General features: G+C 51.2%; 2 protein-coding genes across 10 annotated transcripts; one reads left to right on the forward strand and one right to left on the reverse strand.

Moving 5' to 3' along the window:
• The first annotated feature begins 1,172 nt into the window (after positions 1–1,172).
• On the forward strand, positions 1,173–9,727 carry OGG1 (8-oxoguanine DNA glycosylase). Of its 7 annotated transcripts, none has more exons than XM_081160197.1 (8): positions 1,173–1,243; positions 1,544–1,651; positions 1,978–2,225; positions 2,784–2,963; positions 4,509–4,690; positions 5,506–5,656; positions 5,781–5,830; positions 6,100–6,190. In XM_081160197.1, the coding sequence occupies exons 2-8, from the start codon at positions 1,545–1,547 to the stop codon at positions 6,181–6,183; spliced, it is 1,002 nt and encodes a 333-aa protein (XP_081016323.1). In that variant the 5' UTR covers positions 1,173–1,243; position 1,544; the 3' UTR covers positions 6,184–6,190. The 7 variants fall into 7 exon arrangements, 4 of the variants coding, with proteins under 4 accessions (XP_081016323.1, XP_081016324.1, XP_081016326.1 ...); XR_014000414.1 differs by lacking the exons at positions 1,173–1,243; positions 6,100–6,190 and adding exons at positions 7,188–7,257; positions 9,641–9,727 and having other exon boundaries at positions 1,474–1,651; positions 5,781–5,829; XR_014000415.1 differs by lacking the exons at positions 1,173–1,243; positions 6,100–6,190 and adding exons at positions 7,188–7,257; positions 9,281–9,365 and having other exon boundaries at positions 1,474–1,651; positions 5,781–5,829.
• On the reverse strand, positions 5,149–16,643 carry CAMK1 (calcium/calmodulin dependent protein kinase I). Of its 3 annotated transcripts, none has more exons than XM_081160195.1 (12): positions 16,499–16,643; positions 14,219–14,333; positions 12,373–12,504; positions 11,108–11,182; positions 10,867–11,005; positions 9,902–10,028; positions 9,732–9,807; positions 8,952–9,064; positions 8,288–8,366; positions 8,104–8,191; positions 6,750–6,867; positions 5,149–6,641 (listed from the first exon to the last, which is right to left on the reverse strand). In XM_081160195.1, exons 2-12 carry the CDS (start codon positions 14,299–14,301, stop codon positions 6,559–6,561), a joined length of 1,113 nt encoding a protein of 370 aa, XP_081016321.1. In that variant the 5' UTR covers positions 14,302–14,333; positions 16,499–16,643; the 3' UTR covers positions 5,149–6,558. The 3 variants fall into 3 exon arrangements, with proteins under 3 accessions (XP_081016321.1, XP_081016320.1, XP_081016322.1); XM_081160194.1 differs by having other exon boundaries at positions 6,368–6,641; positions 16,266–16,568; XM_081160196.1 differs by lacking the exon at positions 8,952–9,064 and having other exon boundaries at positions 6,368–6,641; positions 9,906–10,028.
• Between the last annotated feature and the right edge of the window lie 1,231 nt (positions 16,644–17,874).

Here is a 17,874-nt window from a genome sequence, read left to right on the forward strand (position 1 = left end):
TACTGAGGAGTGGAACAGAGACAACAGCATGCCTGATGATACCAAATTCCTGGTACTCCCTGCTAGGTAATGTGAGTGGGGCACAAAGATAAATCAGTTGCAAATCTTGCCCTTAAGGAATCTGTAGTGTAATCATACAGCAACCAAAAATCACTATGCTAGAATGTAAAAATGTTGCCTGGATTGCCCAGCCAGGCGTGGCTCAGCAGTTGAGCCTCGACCTAGTTTCCAGGATACCGGGGACTCCATCCCCAGTCAGGCGCATGCGGGAGGCAGCCGACCAATGACAACTCTCATCATTGATGTCTCTCTCTCCCTTCCAATCTCTGAAATCAATAAAGATATATTTAAAAATTTTTTTAAGTCGCCCAGATAAAAGAGCAGGTCTCCTAAATTTTTGTGACTTTCTCCAAGAGAATAAATTACATCTTTCCTGGGCTAAGGCAGCCGGCCCTGGCAACCAGGCTAGGCACACTGGCTGCCTCGGCCACACACTTGTGCTTGCACTCTGAGTTGCCTCTCCCAGTTCCAGAGAAAGCCCCTACACAGGCCGCATTTGGCTCGGCAGTGTGAGATGGTGGAGCGCTGAAGGAAAGGAGAGACGAGGGAGCAGCGATGGCAGGCTACAGGAGAGGCGGGGCGATCTGAGGAGTCAGGCCTCCAAGCGAAGTCTGTGAGGAGGCCTAAGACCCGCGGGCGCGAAGACAGAATCCTCAGGAGACAGACGCTGTGGAGACTCTTCCCAGGGGCTCGGTGGGCTGGAGCTGTGTTCGGATCCGGATCCTATTCTCAGTGAGGAGGGGTTCATCGGAGGAGGATTGAGGTGAGCAAATAGCAGACTGGAGAGGCTCGGTGCAGAAAGGCTCTCCGAAGATGGCGGGGGATAGGATTTGGTTGTACGGGTCTCCAAGTCTGAGGACATCAGGCAGCGAGGACAGGAGCCTGAGGGCGCACTGTGCGCCCGGTCGGTGGGGACACGCTGCCATGCAGAAGAAAGGCCCAGAGCGAGCCGGCAGCGAGCCCAGCGCGCGCTAACCGCTGAGGCGCGTCGGGAAGGCCCACCTTTTCGCCGCCACACCAGTTCTCATTGGCGCTTCTTATTTCCCCACGGATTGGCTACCTCTGGATCCAATAAACCGGACATGAGCCCTACTTCCGGTAAGAGCGACGTCAGCCCCCGGAAAAGCCGGAAGAGTGCGCTTGCGCGCGTTTCGCAAACTAGCTGCAGCTTATGGGTAGAGGGGTGAGCAAGGTGGGGACTTGGGGGGGTGGGAGGTTTAGGACCGAAGAAGGTGGGACAGAGTGGAAGGGGCGGGGCTTTGTTGGGTTGTAGGGGGCGGGGCCTGCAGGGAGTGGAGGAATTAAAACAGGCGGACCTTAGATAAACAGATTCAGAGGCGAGGATTTGGTGGGCGGGGCCTTCGTGTTCCTGGACTCTTGGTGGGCGTGGTCTGCTGCCAGTAGATCTGGTTCTGAGTGAGCGGGGCCACTTTGGGGCGGAGCCTGATGTGGAAATATTAGCCTGCTCCCTTTTGCCCGGTAGCATGGGGCATCGAACTCTATCCTCCGTCCCGGCCCTATGGGCCTCCATCCCCTGTCCACGCTCTGAGCTGCGCCTGGACTTGGTTCTGGCTTCCGGACAATCCTTCCGGTGAGTGACCCTGGCCTGGAGTGCAAAGGACTGTTGGATGTGATGGAAGAAACCTCAGGGTACGAAAGAGGAAACCGAGACACGGTGGAGAACCTGTTACCTTTTTTTTTTTTTTGATAGCCGGGTGATTGTTGGAAGGGTGGAAAAATAGTTACTTTTGTAAAGAAGCCTGTGCAGTGTTGTTGTGAGGATCAAATGATGTAAAAGAAAGCACTTTTCAATTCATAAATAAGTTTTGTATATGGAGAGGTTGTAGGATGGGAGGGCCCCAAAGGGTGCAGGATGGGAAACTGAGTACTAGGGCTGCCCTGTGCCTGGGGTCTCAGGTGGAGGGAGCAAAACCCTGCGCATTGGAGTGGCGTGCTGGCCGACCAGGTATGGACACTGACCCAGACTGAGGAGCAGCTCTACTGCACTGTGTACCGAGGAGAAAAGGGCCAGATTGGTAGGCCCACACCAGAAGAGCTAAAGGCCCTGCGCCAGTACTTCCAGCTGGATGTCAGCCTGGCGCAATTGTATCGCCATTGGAGTTCCGTGGACCCGCACTTCCAAAAGGTGGCTCAGAAATTCCAAGGTGAGTACAGGGCCTGGGACAGGGGTTTGGTTGGGGTTCTTGTAGTTTGGTTAGGTGACTGAGTTTCACCATCTGTAAAATGGGGATTATATCTACCTCATAGGATTTTATGAAGATTAAATAAACTAATACATGTAAATTGTTTAGAATAGTGCCTAACACATAGTAGTTATTATTACTATTATGATTGTCTTGCTGATCACCATCATGGAGTGACAAGGATACTGACCCAAATTCTGGATGTATGACCTGGGGCAAGTCACATCATTCTATAAATATTACAGAGGATCTACTATGTGACTGGGAATATAGCAGTGAGCAAAATGGACACAAATCCCCACCCTTATAGTGCTTATATTGTGGCTTCTTTATCTGTGGGATGGGATAATGACCCAGATCTCACAAGATGCTGTGAGGAATGAGAGCTCTGGTGTTGCTTTCTTTAACACTGTTGTCTCTCATTCCCCTGGGAACCTAGGTGCCTAGGAACTGAGGGTTGAGAGGAGGTCACACCCTACAGCAGGTGCTTCTCCTACTCCCTGCCTTTCTGATCCTCAGGTGTTCGGCTCCTACAACAGGACCCCATTGAGTGCCTTTTCTCCTTCATCTGTTCCTCCAACAACAACATTGCCCGCATCACTGGCATGGTGGAGAGGCTCTGCCAGGCCTTCGGACCTCAGCTCATCCAGCTCGATGATGTCACCTACCATGGCTTCCCCAGCCTGCAGGCACTGGCTGGTGAGTAGGTGGGTGCCTGCCCCAAGGCCCACCAACAGCTTTTAGGGTCTGTTCAGTTGTCCCCTGGCTCCCATCTCCCATTTCAAAGTTTCCTGCCTTCCCAAAGACTTCCCTCATCTAGAATCACCCTACCTGTTTCTATCAGTGCCAGTCACACCTCACCCTCCCCATCTGTCCCTGAAATGTCAGCACCTCACTACTCTGCTTTTTGCCCCCTGGGTTCAATGCTTCGTCAGGAAAACATCCATATGCAGTGTACAGTAGTTTGGGGTTAAATGCACATACTTTTTTTTAAGAGAAAGCTTATTTAGAAAGTCACAAAGGTAGAAGTGAGCTGTAGAAGAAATGGGTTCAGGAAACAAGTTAGAGGCAAAAGAATGGCCCTTGGAACTTAGACTAAGGGGGTGAGGAAAGGCACTGGTGTGCTCCATAGAGAGAGCCACTACACACGCTTTCTAGAAACAGACTGTCTGAGTCTGAATCCCAACTTTGGCACTTATTTAGCCTCCCTGCGCCTCTGTTTCTGTATCTGCCAGATGGGATAATAACCTATCGGAGTTGTCACAAGGGTTGAGTAAAGGAATACACATACTGTACCTAGCACTTTGTTTGGCGTATGGGAAATATGGAGAAAATTCAAGTTGCTATCTCTATATTGAATACAACAATTTTGTATCCAAGAACACATGTATTCTTCACAGCAGCCTTGTGAGGCAAGTTTTTACTGAGACAGGTATCTCAGTTGGCAGTTGGTGAGGACCAAGCTAGGGAAAGTGCTTAGGGAATGCATAGTAAGGAGACAGCCTGCCTGGAGGAAAGAGATGTTTGTGGTGCTTAGAAACCCAGTCTTGGGCCTTAGCTCCCAGCTTAGCAGTCATAAGACCTAAAGAAATTCATTCACCTCTTCAGGCTTCTCTTAACTTGTTTGTAGGATGGTAAAAACAATTCCTGTCTAGAAGGGTGTGAGGGATGAGTGAAGCAGGTTTAGAGCACAGGAGCTGGTGTCCCAGACCCAGGTGCAGATCCCATCTCCACCGTGTCCTTTCTTGAGCAAGTCACTTTACCTCTTCTAAGCCCTCATTTTCTCCATCTGTGAAATAGGAAAACAACAGTACTATCATCAGGGTCCTTGAGAAAAGTAAGTGTGATAATGTAGTTAAAGCACTTTGCCTGTATTTGAGACCCAGCCCTTGATCATAGAAGCTATTGCTATTATCACTATTATTTTAGATCATGGGTGTGAACAACCCTTTGGAAAGGTTAAGAAACTCAATTGGGGAGTTCCTCCAGGGCAGCAAGTTCTTTTGAGTCCCTGCTCTAGTGCCCAACACATAGTAGGTGCTCGGAAAACATTTGTAGAGGGGTAGAACCCAGGCCTTAACCCTGTCCTTTGCACATGCAAGTGTCCTGGGGTCTCCCAGAGGGTGGTGAGGTGGGAGAAGGGTGCTTAGGGAAAGCATTCCTGTGGGTTGGAGGGCTCACACTAGCATGAGGACATAAAGGATTTGAGTATGTCTGACTCGTGTCTCCCCCCTCCCCCCCCAGGGCCAGAGGTGGAGGCTAAGCTCAGGAAGCTGGGCCTTGGGTACCGTGCCCGCTACGTGAATGCCAGTGCCCGAGCCATCCTTGAAGAACAGGGCGGGCTGCCCTGGCTGCAGCAGCTGCGTAAGGTCCCCTATGAAGAGGCCCACAAGGCCCTCTGCACCCTGCCTGGGGTGGGCACCAAGGTGAGGCTCCAGGGGGATAGGAGCTACCCTCACTACCCATGTAGAGAGAAACAGAGTAGGAGACAAGACAGGCCTGAGAGCTGGGTGCAGGCTCAGCTTCTGGAGGCAGAGCAGGAAGGAGAAAGGATACAAGCAGATATTTTATTAGAGAAAATGCAAAAAGGGTACAAAGGACATTGCCCTTTGAATGCATTTGTTACAAAGGCCATTTGTTCAGGTGCATATATACACTGCTATATATATACACAGAAATTTCTGGAAGGAATCACAGGAAACTTAATAGTGGTTACCTTTGGGAAGACACATAGATATTTCTACTTTTCATTTTATTCTTCTCTTGAAATTATATGTACTTATAAAACTTTTTGTTTAATTTCAACAAGATAATTGAGAATCTGGCATTTATTGTTTTCGTCTGTATACTTCTCTGTAGTTTTTGTTTAAAGAACTTTTTTTTTAATGGGCTCTGAACTGCACTCTAACATTAAACCTTTGTTCTGCCTCTTCTTAGCCAGGTAACTTGGGCCAAGCCACTTCACCTTTCAGAACCTCAGTTTTCTTATCTGCAAAGTGAATAGAGTACCAGCTTCTTCCCAGGTTATGAGAACTTGGCCTACATAATGTTCATGCAGTAGCACTCTCATCACAGCTATATTTAAAATTATTAATAGATGGTATATATTGATTGAGAATATAGAATAATAGTAACCTCAGAGTGGAGGAGGAAGTATACCTGGCTTTCGGGCTAGAAACAGGATGCTGCCTGGATCCTACCATTCCTCCTCTGAGGCTCGCTCACTCTGTCTCTGTCAAAGGTGGCCGACTGTATCTGTTTGATGGCCCTAGACAAGCCCCAGGCCGTTCCCGTGGATGTCCATGTGTGGCAGATCGCTCAACGTGACTACAGCTGGCACCCCACAACAACCCAGGCCAAGGGTCCAAGCCCCCAGGCCAACAAGGAACTAGGTAAGGAGAGAGGGAGATGCCAGGGCAGGTGGTGGAAACTTCTCACACCTCTCTGTAATACCCTGTCCCTGTGGATGGGGAATGCGAGGGGCCAATTTGTTTTGCCTCATTACCTCTGACTTAGGAAACTTTTTCCGGAGCCTTTGGGGACCTTATGCTGGCTGGGCCCAAGCAGTGAGTATACCTAGGCTTCCTCTCCTCCTCCAGCCCAGACCCCATAGGACTTCTCCCCAAGCCCTGACCCAGGGGACTCTTCTACTGTTGATGCCTCAAGTGACCCTAAAGGATTCTCTACCCTCCATCTCCAGCCCCAACTCTAGTGGACTTGTGTTGCTCTGGCCCTGCTCCCCAGGAGTTTTATGTCTCCCCACAGTACCACCAGCCCCACCGGCGCTGAACCCAGTGTACCCTGTCCCCACACAGACTCTTCCCCCTGCCCCCAGGTGCTGTTCAGTGCTGACCTGCGTCAGCCCCACCAAGAAGCACCAGCAAAGCGCAGAAAGAGATCCACAGGGCCCGAAGTCTAGGTGGAGGGCACAGGACAAAGGGATTCTCCCAGTACCTTTCACCTCCGTTCCCCGTGCTCTCCGCCATCCAGCCTCATGTTGGGAAGGGGGCTCCTTGCAACTACCTCAGGGGCGAGGCGCCCTCAAATCAAGCAGTTTGCACAACAGTGTGGGGTGGGGGTTGTATGGGGAGACAAAGCTACCTATGGTTTCATCCTCTTCCCTTTATTACAAGAAGGAACAATAAAATAGAAACATTTGTATGGAAAACGCAGTGGAGGAGTGGTAGGGAAGGGGTCGGGGGTGAAGCCAGGTAGCCCCAGTTTAAGGAGAGAAGGGGAGCGAGCTGCCCCCAGTCTCTCCCACACAGGAGATCCTGACCCTAGATCCAGGGACCTAGAGCTGGGGGGACAGTCTGGGGGACAGTTCCGGGCCCTGCTCCACACAGCAGTCTCGACAGCAGCAGCCAGCCGCTGGCCCTACATGGGAAGAGAGAACAGAGTTGGCAGTAAAAGCAGACCCTCCACTCCAGCCTGGGTGCCTCTTCATAGACCACCCGTGCCCTTCCACAGAGTCCTGGTCCTTACCCCCAGTTGCTGGTGTCAGCAGCTCCCCATGGCTCGCCGCCGGTCCCTGCCCCTCCTGGCTGGTGCCCAGCTGCAGCTTCCTCATGTGCCGTACCACAGCTGTGGCATTGAAGGCTTGCTGTGGGGCGAGGGGGGAGAAGGGACTTTTGAGAGAGTGGGAGATCATGGGGCAGGGTCTGGTGGGGGGATTCTTGTAGGGGTTCTGCTCTTTTCAAGTGTTAGTGATTGATCCTCTAAAACCACCTGAAATATCTGCAAGGCTTTATTAAATTATATTCAGCCATATTACATATTTACCCACATATATAAAAAGTATATATATAAACAGATATATAACTTTTTATATATGATTAATTCATATTCACATAATAGCAAACAAGAATTATGTGTCAGGCATCGTTCTAAGCACTTTACATAGTAATTCGTTTAATCCTCACAAAAGCCTTTGAGGTGAGCACATTGTCAGAGGAGGAAACTGAGGCACAGAGAGGTTAAGTAACTTGCCCAGGTATGTATATATCATTATTCAACATATCCACCTAGATGTCCCCATATACCTCTCAAATTCACCATGTCCAAAACCAAAGTCATCCCCCCAAGACAAGTTCCTGGCCAGCCCTTGACATTTCTTCTCACCGCAACATCCATTCTGCCACCACTTCTTGTCAGTTCCACCTCCTAATCGACTCCTGGACCAACCACTGTTCTCTGTTCCTGTTGCCTCTGCTCTGGTCCAGCCCACACTGTCTCCTGCCTGCATCTCTGCCACATCCTCCTAAGGGGTCTCCCAGCCTTCACTCCATGCCCCTCTGCATCCTGAGAGCCCTTTCTAAAGGGCAAATTCCTGCTGAAAATCCTTCCAGGGCTCCTCAGCATTGTCAGGATCAAGTCAGAGCTCCACTGTGGCACTTGAGACCCTGAGCAGCCTGGCCCCCACAGCCCCTCCAGTCCAGCCATGCTTAGCACCGGCACTTCCTTGAATGGCCACACTCTTGCCCTTGGCCCTTTGTACGTTGGTTCCTTCTGCCTTAGACATTATTCTACTGTGCCTGGCTAATTCCTACTCAGCTGTCAGGCCTGTCAGGCCATCACCACCTTTATGCCCTTTCCAGGACCCTGTAGGTTGGATGTCTCCTTAAGAATTATATACTGTGGTCCCTCTAAACTTGGAGGTCAGGGACCCTCACTGGAATAGGTGTCAGGGAGCACTGAGCGAATGAAAGGTTCTTCGGTAAGCCCTTGAGCAGTTACTGTGTGCCCAACTTGATGTTAGGTGTTGTGTAAGCTAAGGCATGGTTCAGGGTGGGGAGGAGTCCTGGGGAGGCTGGAACCCAGGACGAAGAATGTGGCTCACCTTCCACTTGCTCTTGGCAAAGTTCTTCTTGATCTGCTCACTCACTGACTGGTGAATATTCTTATCTAAAGCCGTATCTCCTGCAATCCTAGGGTAGGGGTATGTGGAGGGTTGTCTGTGAAGGCAGAGGCAGGCCTGGGGACCCAAGGCCCCACCCCAGTTCACAGCTCATGGGAGTTCTCACCATGGGTGCTGCAAGGCCTGCTCACAGGTGAACCTCTTCTCTGGGTCCTTCTCCATCAAGTGCCGGATGAAGTCTTTGGCTGAACCCCCAAGACAAAAGCAAAGACAGAAAGAACATGGCAGTGTCTGTTGACACCCCCAAAACAGAACCCACTCCCTCAGGTCTGGCCTGACATCCAAGCAAGACAAGAGGCCAGATCTGTCCATGCACCACCCCGCCCCCCCCGTTCTTTCTTTAAGCCCTCCAAGCACCCCAGCCTCCCAACTCTCTCCTTTTTCCCTTAAGAAAAACTTGTTCTTATAAAAGATTCTACTCAGTGTAATCACACTGATGTATAAATGAGTGATAATGATTTCACAGGTTTGCCCCCTCCTAGGAGGCACAAAAGGACAGACGAAAACTTTTATGTGGTGTTTTAGGCATTAGGATGTCAGTGGGGGAGGTATTTTCAAAAATACTATGTTTGAAGACTGAATGAATGAATGCCTATAGGTTTCTCAAAGCAGGGCCAGGCAGAGGGAAGAACCCAGGGTGGGTGTCTCAAAGACAGCTTTTAGTCTGGGGCCGGGGAATTGACTGAAGGAAGGCAGTGAGGAAACCCCCAAAGCAGATGAGGAAGGCACCAGAGGTAGGGCCCAGGGGAAGAAGGCAAAGCTCCAAATACCAGAGTCAGAGATGTCGTCCCAGTAAGGAGAGTCAAACTCGTACTCGGCCTTCAAAATCTGTTCAAAGAGTTTGGCATCATTCTCGTCATAGAAGGGGGGGTAACCGCAGAGCCTGGGCAGGGAGAAACTCATCCTCATTTCCATTTTCAGTGTACCCATTGGCTCCGGGATGGAGCTTTGGGGCAGTCCCAGGGGTCAGGCAAGACCCACAGGAAGGAGTGCCCCCTTTTACAAAGGGGGCTGGGGGAATCTACCCCTCTCTGCCTTGTTCTCTTCTGTCCACCTCCACTTTCTGTTTTTTAACATGCCACTATCTTCCCTTCCTCAGGGCCTTTGCACTTGCTGTTCACGTCTGGCTCATTCACTTCATTCAGGATGCCACTCAAATGTCACCTAAGAGAGGCCTTCCCTGACCTTTTAATCTAAAATGGCTTCCACCCCCCCTCTCCCTACCCTGCTTCATTTTTCTTTATAGCACTTTTTACCACCTGACATTTTAGGGATTTATTTACTTGTTTACTTGTTTATTTACTTGTCTCTCCCCTACTAGCGTGTCTGCTCCCTGAGGGCAGGCACTTCGTTCTGTTCTGTGCTAAATCCCCAGTGCTTGGTGCAATGCCTGAAACATAGTATCTTTTGAATGAAGTAATATTAGTCATTAATTGGTAAACAAAAATGTGGATGGCAGGAAAGAAGAAGGAACAGAGGGGAGGAAGAGAGCAAAGTAGGGGAGAAGAGAACTCTGGAGCATACACCCCAATGGCCAGGCCCCCACTCACAGGATATAGGCGATGACTCCAATGGACCAGCAATCCACTGCCTTGCTGTAAGGCTTCTGGGCCAGGACCTCAGGAGCTATGGAGGGAAAAGGACATGGTGGTGACAAATCTCTGCCCTGCAGCTCCTGGTTCCTCCCCTGCCCATGGCCCCAGCCCAGGGCCCTCCGCACCCACGTATCCCGGGGTCCCGCAGGCCGTGGAGAGTACACTGCTGGGGTCCTCCATCTTGGAGAGGCCAAAGTCGGAGATCATGATCTTGGAGTCTTCATCCAGGCTGTAGTACAGCAGGTTCTCTGGCTTAGAGGGCAGGAGGGAGGGGAAGGGGCAGTCAGAGATGGCCAGAGGCTGGCAGAACCTTCTGTCCTCCCAAGTACCCCCTGCGAAACAGTGGGCCCCCAAAAGCCACTGTGGCTTCACAGCTGCTATCTTGGTTGGAGGTGCAAAAAACTAAAGGAAGTTCTCAAAGAGATGAAAAATTCTAGTAAGGACAAGGGCCATGAAGATGTGGGAGGGAATTTCCTGGAAACCTCAGATACTTACTGTGAAACACTAAATAAATAATTTTTGAGCACCTACTGTGTGCTAGATCTTGTGGTAATGCTTGATTTCATGTCATCCTTATCACACCCCTACCAGACCAGCCCGAATAATCCCACCTTACAGATGAGGACACTGATGCCTTGAGAGGAAAATTGACTTGCCTGAGAACCTACAGTTAGGGAGTAACAGGGCCAGGATTCAAACTCAGATCTGTCTCACCCCAGATCTGGCCCTCTCTAGACTGGAACGAGAGGTACTACACAAGGTGAACCCCATCATAATCTCTGAGAAGTAGGATTTCAGATGTTTCTAGCTTTTTTCATTATGTTTTGCTCTCCCAAGTTTTCCACAAAGAGCAAGTGGAAATTTTATTATCAGAAAAAGACACAAGACATTATTTGGATAAAATGACAGAGTTCACCTTTGTGTCCTTTTGAGTGTCTGAACTGGAATGGGAGGAAGCAGTTTAGGGCTTAAAAGGTCCATTTTGCAGATGGGAAGCCAAGGCTCGGCAAAGGGGTGAAAGTTACCCAAGTGAGAAGTACGCAGAGCCCCACCCCTGGGTGCTCAAGCTCACCACACCCTCACACCTCACCTTGAGGTCCCGGTGTACAATGCCCAGGTCGTGCAGATACTTGACAGCATCCAGCACCTGGAATATAAGGCGGCTGGCGTCCCGCTCTGTGTAGAAGCCTTTTTCCACAATGCGGTCAAACAGCTCTCCTCCTGACACCCTGCAGCAGAGAGCAGAGCAGTCTGACCAAGAGAGAAGCAGGGGGGCTCGGGAGGGGCAGCAGAGAGAGATGTGAGGAAGGGTTAGAGGCTGGGTTACTCACAGCTGCATAATGAGGTAGAGGTGACCCCCACTCTCATAGATGTCATCCAGGGCAACAATGTTGGGGTGCTTGATCCTGAATGGAGAAATGAGGTGGTTCAGAGCTGAGGACAGCTCAGCCACCTTCCCACCCTCACCTTGAAGGATCACCAGCTGAAAACCAAGGATCTGGATCCCAAAGGGAAAAGCTGACTTACCACAGTTGATTATAATGTGTTAGAAGGCAGGAGAGCACAAAGGTAAACACTAGACTCTGGCATCGGACAGACTTGGGTCCAAACTTGCCTATACTACGTGCTATTTGGGGACAAGTCTTTTCACCTCACAGTGCTGGATCAATACATGATTTTTAAATCTTTCTGTCTTGATAAGTCTGTCAGCCTGCATGAGACCAGGGGCTTTATCCTGCTCACCACTGTTCCTCCAGCACCTGGTACAGACTAGGTGCTCATGAATATTCATTGAATTGAGTGTAATGTCTCTGAGCCTCAGTTTCTTCATCTATAATATGAAGCCAATGATAGTACTTCCTTCAAAGAGTTGGGGTGAGGATCACATGAGATAATGCAGGCAAGGTAAGATGCTTGGCATAGTGCCCGGCACATAGTAAATGTTCAAAAATTCACCAATGATGGTGATTGAGCTTGATGGAAGATGGCTCTGCTGCACACTTACTTTAACCTTGGACAAGTCCTTTGCCTTCTCTGGGCTTCAATTCCCTCACCCCTACCACCAATAGTGGAAATGATCATTTTGTCCCTTCACAGGGTGGTTGGAAAGCTCAGGGAAGAGAATGAAGATTCTCTATAAGCTTTCTAGTGAGGCAGGAAGTTTCATACCACGTGAGCAATTCTTAGACCAGGTGTTGATTTAGTCAGAAGGTCAGCACAGAGGCATTTCTGAACTTGCTGAGTGACTTATCATGTGGGAGAACCGGGGGTGGGTCTAGCGATAACACCAGCTGAGATATATAGGTTCAAGCCCTGTTCAAGGATTGACCTTTAGACCTGATTGATCAGATTAAACTTCTGTAAATAAGCAATGACATCTCAATCACATCTGTCATGTTAACTATTGTGCCAGACACTTGAAATAAAGGGCCTCTGCTGCTCTCCACAACCTTGACAAGTGGAGATCATTACCCCATTTTATAAATGAGTAATTTGAGGCTCAGGTTAAATGATTTGCCCAAAGAAGGGGTCGGATGAGGATGGGAAGGGCCAGGGCAGGGTCAGCCTGGGCAGGGACAGGCTATGGCTCACGCACTTGTGCAGCACAGCAATCTCATTTTCCATGCTGCCCTCCTTGCCCTCCAGAGCCTTCTTGGCAATGCATTTGATGGCCACCAGCTTCTGAGTCCTTTTATCTTCTGCCAGGATTACCTCTGAGAAGGCCCCCCTGCAGGGAGAAGTATTCATGAGACAGGGAACTGGAACCCCAGTTTCCCTCCATCCCCTATGGGTTCTGTGACCACCTCTGGACCAAGGAGGTAGGATGAGACTCTCCGCATCATTCATCCATCCTCTAGCGCCAATCAGAGTAGTCTGTGCCCTGGCCCCAGTGATTAGGTCATGTGATGCAAGCCAGGTTATTGGCACTTTGCAAATGTGGTGCTCTTTCCTGCTAAGCTGGTAGAATGTAAGCCTCAGGGTAATTAATGGTAGTCATCTTCTTACCACTTGGGGAGAACCTGTTTGAAAATGAAGCCAGCACAAAAGAAATCAGACCTGAGAAGTGGTCCAAGACAATTTCCTGATAACATCATGTGAGCCCCTGGATCCAGCCATGCCTGAAGTTTATACCCTGGACTTTTTCATTATGTGCATGATTGATTCCTTTTTCTGCTAAAGAAATTTGAGTCCTGGCTAATTTAATACCCTTTAGAACCTTAAAATACCATAAGCATCACCTAGAAACTATTTATAAATGCAGAATCTCAGGTCCCACCTCAGACCTACTATGTTAGAATCTGCATTTTAACAAGATCCTTGAGTGATTTGTATGCTCACTAAAGTTTGAAAAGCAGTGCTTTACAATAGGCTCTTAGAAAGGAACAAATAAACTCAGTTGCACTGAAGTTCACTGATTAAGGAGGGTTTACTAAAGTATTTTTTCTACAACTTTTTGGATAATAGGTCATAAGTCAAAGAAAAGCATCTCCCATGGTGAAATCTCAATCATCAGAATAACTAGTGACTGTGGTAGTCTCATTGCAGGTTTCCAGTCCTGTCCCTCTCCAAATGACCCTCCATACTGTGGTCAGAGTGACCATCTTGAATTGTAAACCTGCCAAAAAGTCTTAAATGTCTTCTTATGGCCTGCGGGGTAAAGTCCAGCCTCCATAGCTTGGCTTTCAAGGCCATGCATGACCTGTTCCCCTCTCTTCTCCAGCCTCTTCCACTCTTCCCCAGCTTCTGATTTTAAGCTCCACCTGACTCTACCCCTTTCCACATGTTTTGCATAGCCTTTGCTTATGCTATTCCTTCTGCCTGGGATGTCCTTTTTCTCTGACAAGTACATTTCTACCCATCTTCCAGTACCCAGCTCTAATGCTCCCTACTCCAGAAAGTATTCCCCCAGGCAGAAGCCACTGCTCTCTCTGGGCTCTACAGAGTCCTCATTCCCTTCTTTAATTGGAGCCCAGCATGCACCTCGTTGGCATTTTCCATGTGTCTGTCTCCCTCACATGTTTGGGATCAACTTGAGGGCAGAGACCAGGTTTGAGTTATTTCTGGATTCCCAGCACCGAAAACAGAGCCATGCCCAGCTGTAGTTGCCAGACGTAGGCCAGAACTCCCAGCTCTTGGCAGCAAGTTGAATAAACGGATTCCTTCATTCTCCCCTACTTCCTTCTCTTCATGGGAACCCAGAGCTGTGGCAAGAGCAGCTCCTGTTCTATCCACTGTCAGCCAGAAGGGAAAAGCCAGTATCCGCCATGGCAAGGCTGCCATAGGGCTGGGCTATGGGAAACAGGAAGTAGTGAGCAACTGGCCAGAGGAAGCACCACCCTGGACTTAGCACCCCCAACCAGCCAGGCCCAAGAGTGAGGCCCTTCCCAGCCCCATCCCTCAGCTCAGGGACAACCCCCATTTTCTCCAGCCCTGAGACTCACGTTCCCAGAACATCACGGAAGTCGTAAATGTCCCTAATGTCCTCCGCTTGCTTCCAGCTGGGGCCTTCCACTGCCCCCGGCATGGCCCACTGCCCCCCGGCCACAGCCAGGGCTCCTGGAAAGGGAGGTGGAGGGAAAAGACTCAGTGGGGCCCAGACTTCCATGTGGGAACTTACTGGGAGCCCCATTCAATCATTCATCCTGCATCTATTCATCCTTTCATTCATTTATGTAACAAAATCATTCAACAAACATTCATTCATTCACCAGTCATTTATTCATTTAGCAAATCCTTATGCCAGAGAAAAATCCTCCTTGGTGGCAGCAAAATCCTTTATTCAGCAAAGTCATTCACTCATTCATTCATTTATTCAGCTCACCTCCCAGTATCTCCCTCTCCAAATCCAAATATCCCTGGGGACCTTGGCCTCCAAGAGGACAGCAGAGAAGACCCCAGAACATAAAGCCCAGGAGGATGCCCCTGTCCGGAGAACCCCAATGTCCCAGCCCCACCCTGGGAATTGCTTGGGTGTCTCCGCTCCCTCCTCCTTCTCCCCCCCCACCCCACCCACCCAGTCTCTAGGAAATTGGGCTTCCGGCAGCCTGGGCTTCCAGCAATATCTCAGCCAGGGTTTTAAATAGCTCCTTCTGCACTGTTGCCACGGCAACAGCAGCCACAGCTGGAACTCGCCAGGACTCCTATTTCCCCCCTCCCACCTGACTCCCTCTCTGGGTCTCAGCAGCCTGAGAAATGGTCCCACCCAGCCTGTCCCCTCCTAACTTCACCTGACCCTGATCCAGCCTATACCTTATTCTGCTGAGACCTCTGTCTTCAGGAGAGGGTGGGAGTTCTTTCTCCATTTATCAGATGGTGAATGCCGAAACAGAGGTCCAGAGTTTCCCAAATGACCCCTCCCTGGGGCCCCCAACTAAATTTTGCTGAGGGCAAAGATATTACAGGGTTCCTTCCTCTATTGGAAGGCTGTCCTCAGCTGCTCCTTCCAATACGCAGCCAGACTGGGTATTCAGAGAACACAGCCCCTCAATCCCATCCCAGGCCCCCACAAAAGGTGAGGCGGAAACAGCCCAGCACGCTGTGTGACCTCAGGGAGGGCACTTTCCTTCTCTCTTTCCTTTGCAGGACAATGTGGGGAAGGTGCCCTGACTAGAGTCCCTGGTGTGAGATCCTACTCCTTTGCTTGAACCTCCTTCCCACAGGGGCTTGGCCAGGTACACAGGGACTGTGGACGGTGGCAGGAGCTCAGTGCCAGCCACCTCTTCAGGAAATGAGACTTGATGATTAGCTCTAGAGGCAGAGTTTTGAAAACCATCTGGAGGCCTTGTACATACAACCCTCACAGTTCCATACACATCCCTGCACGCAGACACACCACACCAAGCCCCACCCACACCCCTGAACCCAAACACCTGCCCACAGATCCAGCACAGTCCATACCCAGATACCCTGACACCTAATAATATATGTACACCCAGACATTGGTACATATGTCCAAACACATGATCCCCCAGACATCCTCACACCTAAATATCCCTCCCATAGGTCCCTCTCACACCTTGAAATACACATCTGTATATACCTAGACCAGATGATACCCAGAAACAAAACACACACACATGCGACATCCAGGATTCACTCATGCCCTTCACCCTCCAGTTCCTATATACCCTAGAAGCTCCTGTACTGGAAACCAAACCCCAACAACTTACACACCTAACTGCAAACATCCTCAGTACACAATCATATACCCCATCCCCCACTTGAGATACCAGCCTGCATAACACCTGGGCACATATCTGCAACTAAAACAGATTCCCAGGCATCCCCACCCAATAAGGATACACTTACACACCAGCACAGGGCAACCCCGCGTCTGATCCACAGGCTCCTACTAAGACATTAGGGCACCCCACCCAACACGGCCCCCACACATCTCTGCCTCCAAATGCCCATTCCTTCCATATTCAGGCCCAGCTGCTTGCACACACACACACACACACACACACACACACACACACACACACCTACCTTCCCCCATTATCCAGTCAGTTCCCCACCTGCCCGCCTGGCACCTGCTGGGCCTGGGGCAGTGTGGTAGGGGGGAAAGGGCCCACCCAGCCCTGCCCACCAGCCCTGCCCATCCAGAGTCCAGCCAGTCCCGACACCCCCTCAGCCTTGGGGGAGGGCATCCAGCGGCTGCGGGGTCCGCCCGCCCCTCCTAGGCGCCCAGGGGCGAAGGCGGGACGCCCCCCGGGCTGTACCTGCGGCTGCCCCGCCGCGGGGCTGGCTGCGAGGCCCGAGGTGGCTGGGGTTGAGCTCCCGCCGCCGAGCTCCAGTCCCGCCCGCGGTTCTCTCGCCGGGGCTGGGCTCGGGCTCCGCTGGCTCCCTCCGCCCGCCTGCGGCTCTGATGTCAGCGGAGGAGGAGCCTGCGGCGGAGGGACAAGGGACTCGGCTCCCGGCCTGGGGAAGGGGCGCGCGGGGGCCGAGGGGGGCCCTTCATAGGGGTCAAGTCCTCTGCGGGGCTCTTCCTGCCCCTCGTCTCTGGTAGGACTCCCATTTCACAGAAGGAACACCTGAGGCCCAAAGCGTTCTAAATCAGCAGGGGGTGGGCAGCAAAGCCGGGTTCGAATCCAGGTCTGTCCGAGGCCAGAGGCTGGCCAGTTTCTCCCTGTCGCTCCGCGGAGTTTGCTTCAGACCCGCGTGGGAGCTCCCGCGGGCCGCGGCGGCGGCGTTGCCCCTCCCCTCTCTACCACTCCCACCCCCGGTGCCCAGAAGGCAATTAGACCCCTCCCAAGGGCTCAGGAGGTTGTTGAGGGTGGGGATGGGGGACTAGGGAAAGATTAGGTATTGAAGGGGATCGAGACAGCGGCAGGGTGGGGACCCCATTTGATAGGCGGAAAAAATAAGGCACGAGGTCCCTCGGCGGGGCAGAGCTGATGCCCCAGTTCCCTACTCCGGGGTGTGGTGCCCAGAGGGCCGGGGGCTAGGGAGGAAAGGGGGAGGAGGGGGAGTTAAATCGGGATGGTGGAGGAAGCCGGCCAAAGGGGACCAAAGCCCCACGTGACTGGGCCGGCGCCAGAGGCTGACCGCCGGCGGGAGGGGCGGCAGGCAGGCGGCCAAGGGACCTGGCCCAGGTCCTCTTGCGCAAGGCCTTCCTTGGGAAGAAATTCAGTGCGGAGTGAAGGGAGGGGGAGCAACTCACAAGAAGTGGGAGTAGGGCTGGACTGTGACCAGCCAGGGGAGGCACTTTGCTTCGGACCCCCACTGCTCCTGAATCACCCCTGGGCCTCTCCCCCTTCCTGGATTGCTGCATTGTCCAGCTGGAGATGGGGAGAAGACAACGCTTACCCCAACTCCGTTTGGACTGGCCTTTCCCCTCTTTATTTTCAGGACTGTGTCAGAGGGTGGTCAGTTTATTATGTCCAGGGTACAGATGAGAGAGGAAGATGGTTAAAGTTCCTAAAAAGTCTTCAGAGATACACTTTTCTGAGTCACACATAACCTGCCTGAGCCTCACGTTCTTCGTCTGGAATATGGTAATAGTGATGACTGACTCAGTTCTCCTGAGAATTCTGAGATAATGGATGTGAAGTGCCTGTAGGGATTCAAAATATGAGAGCTAGACTTAGTGTAAACT

Source organism: Miniopterus schreibersii (genome assembly GCF_964146895.1).
Source record: "Miniopterus schreibersii genome assembly, chromosome: 15".
NCBI lineage: Eukaryota > Metazoa > Chordata > Mammalia > Chiroptera > Miniopteridae > Miniopterus > Miniopterus schreibersii.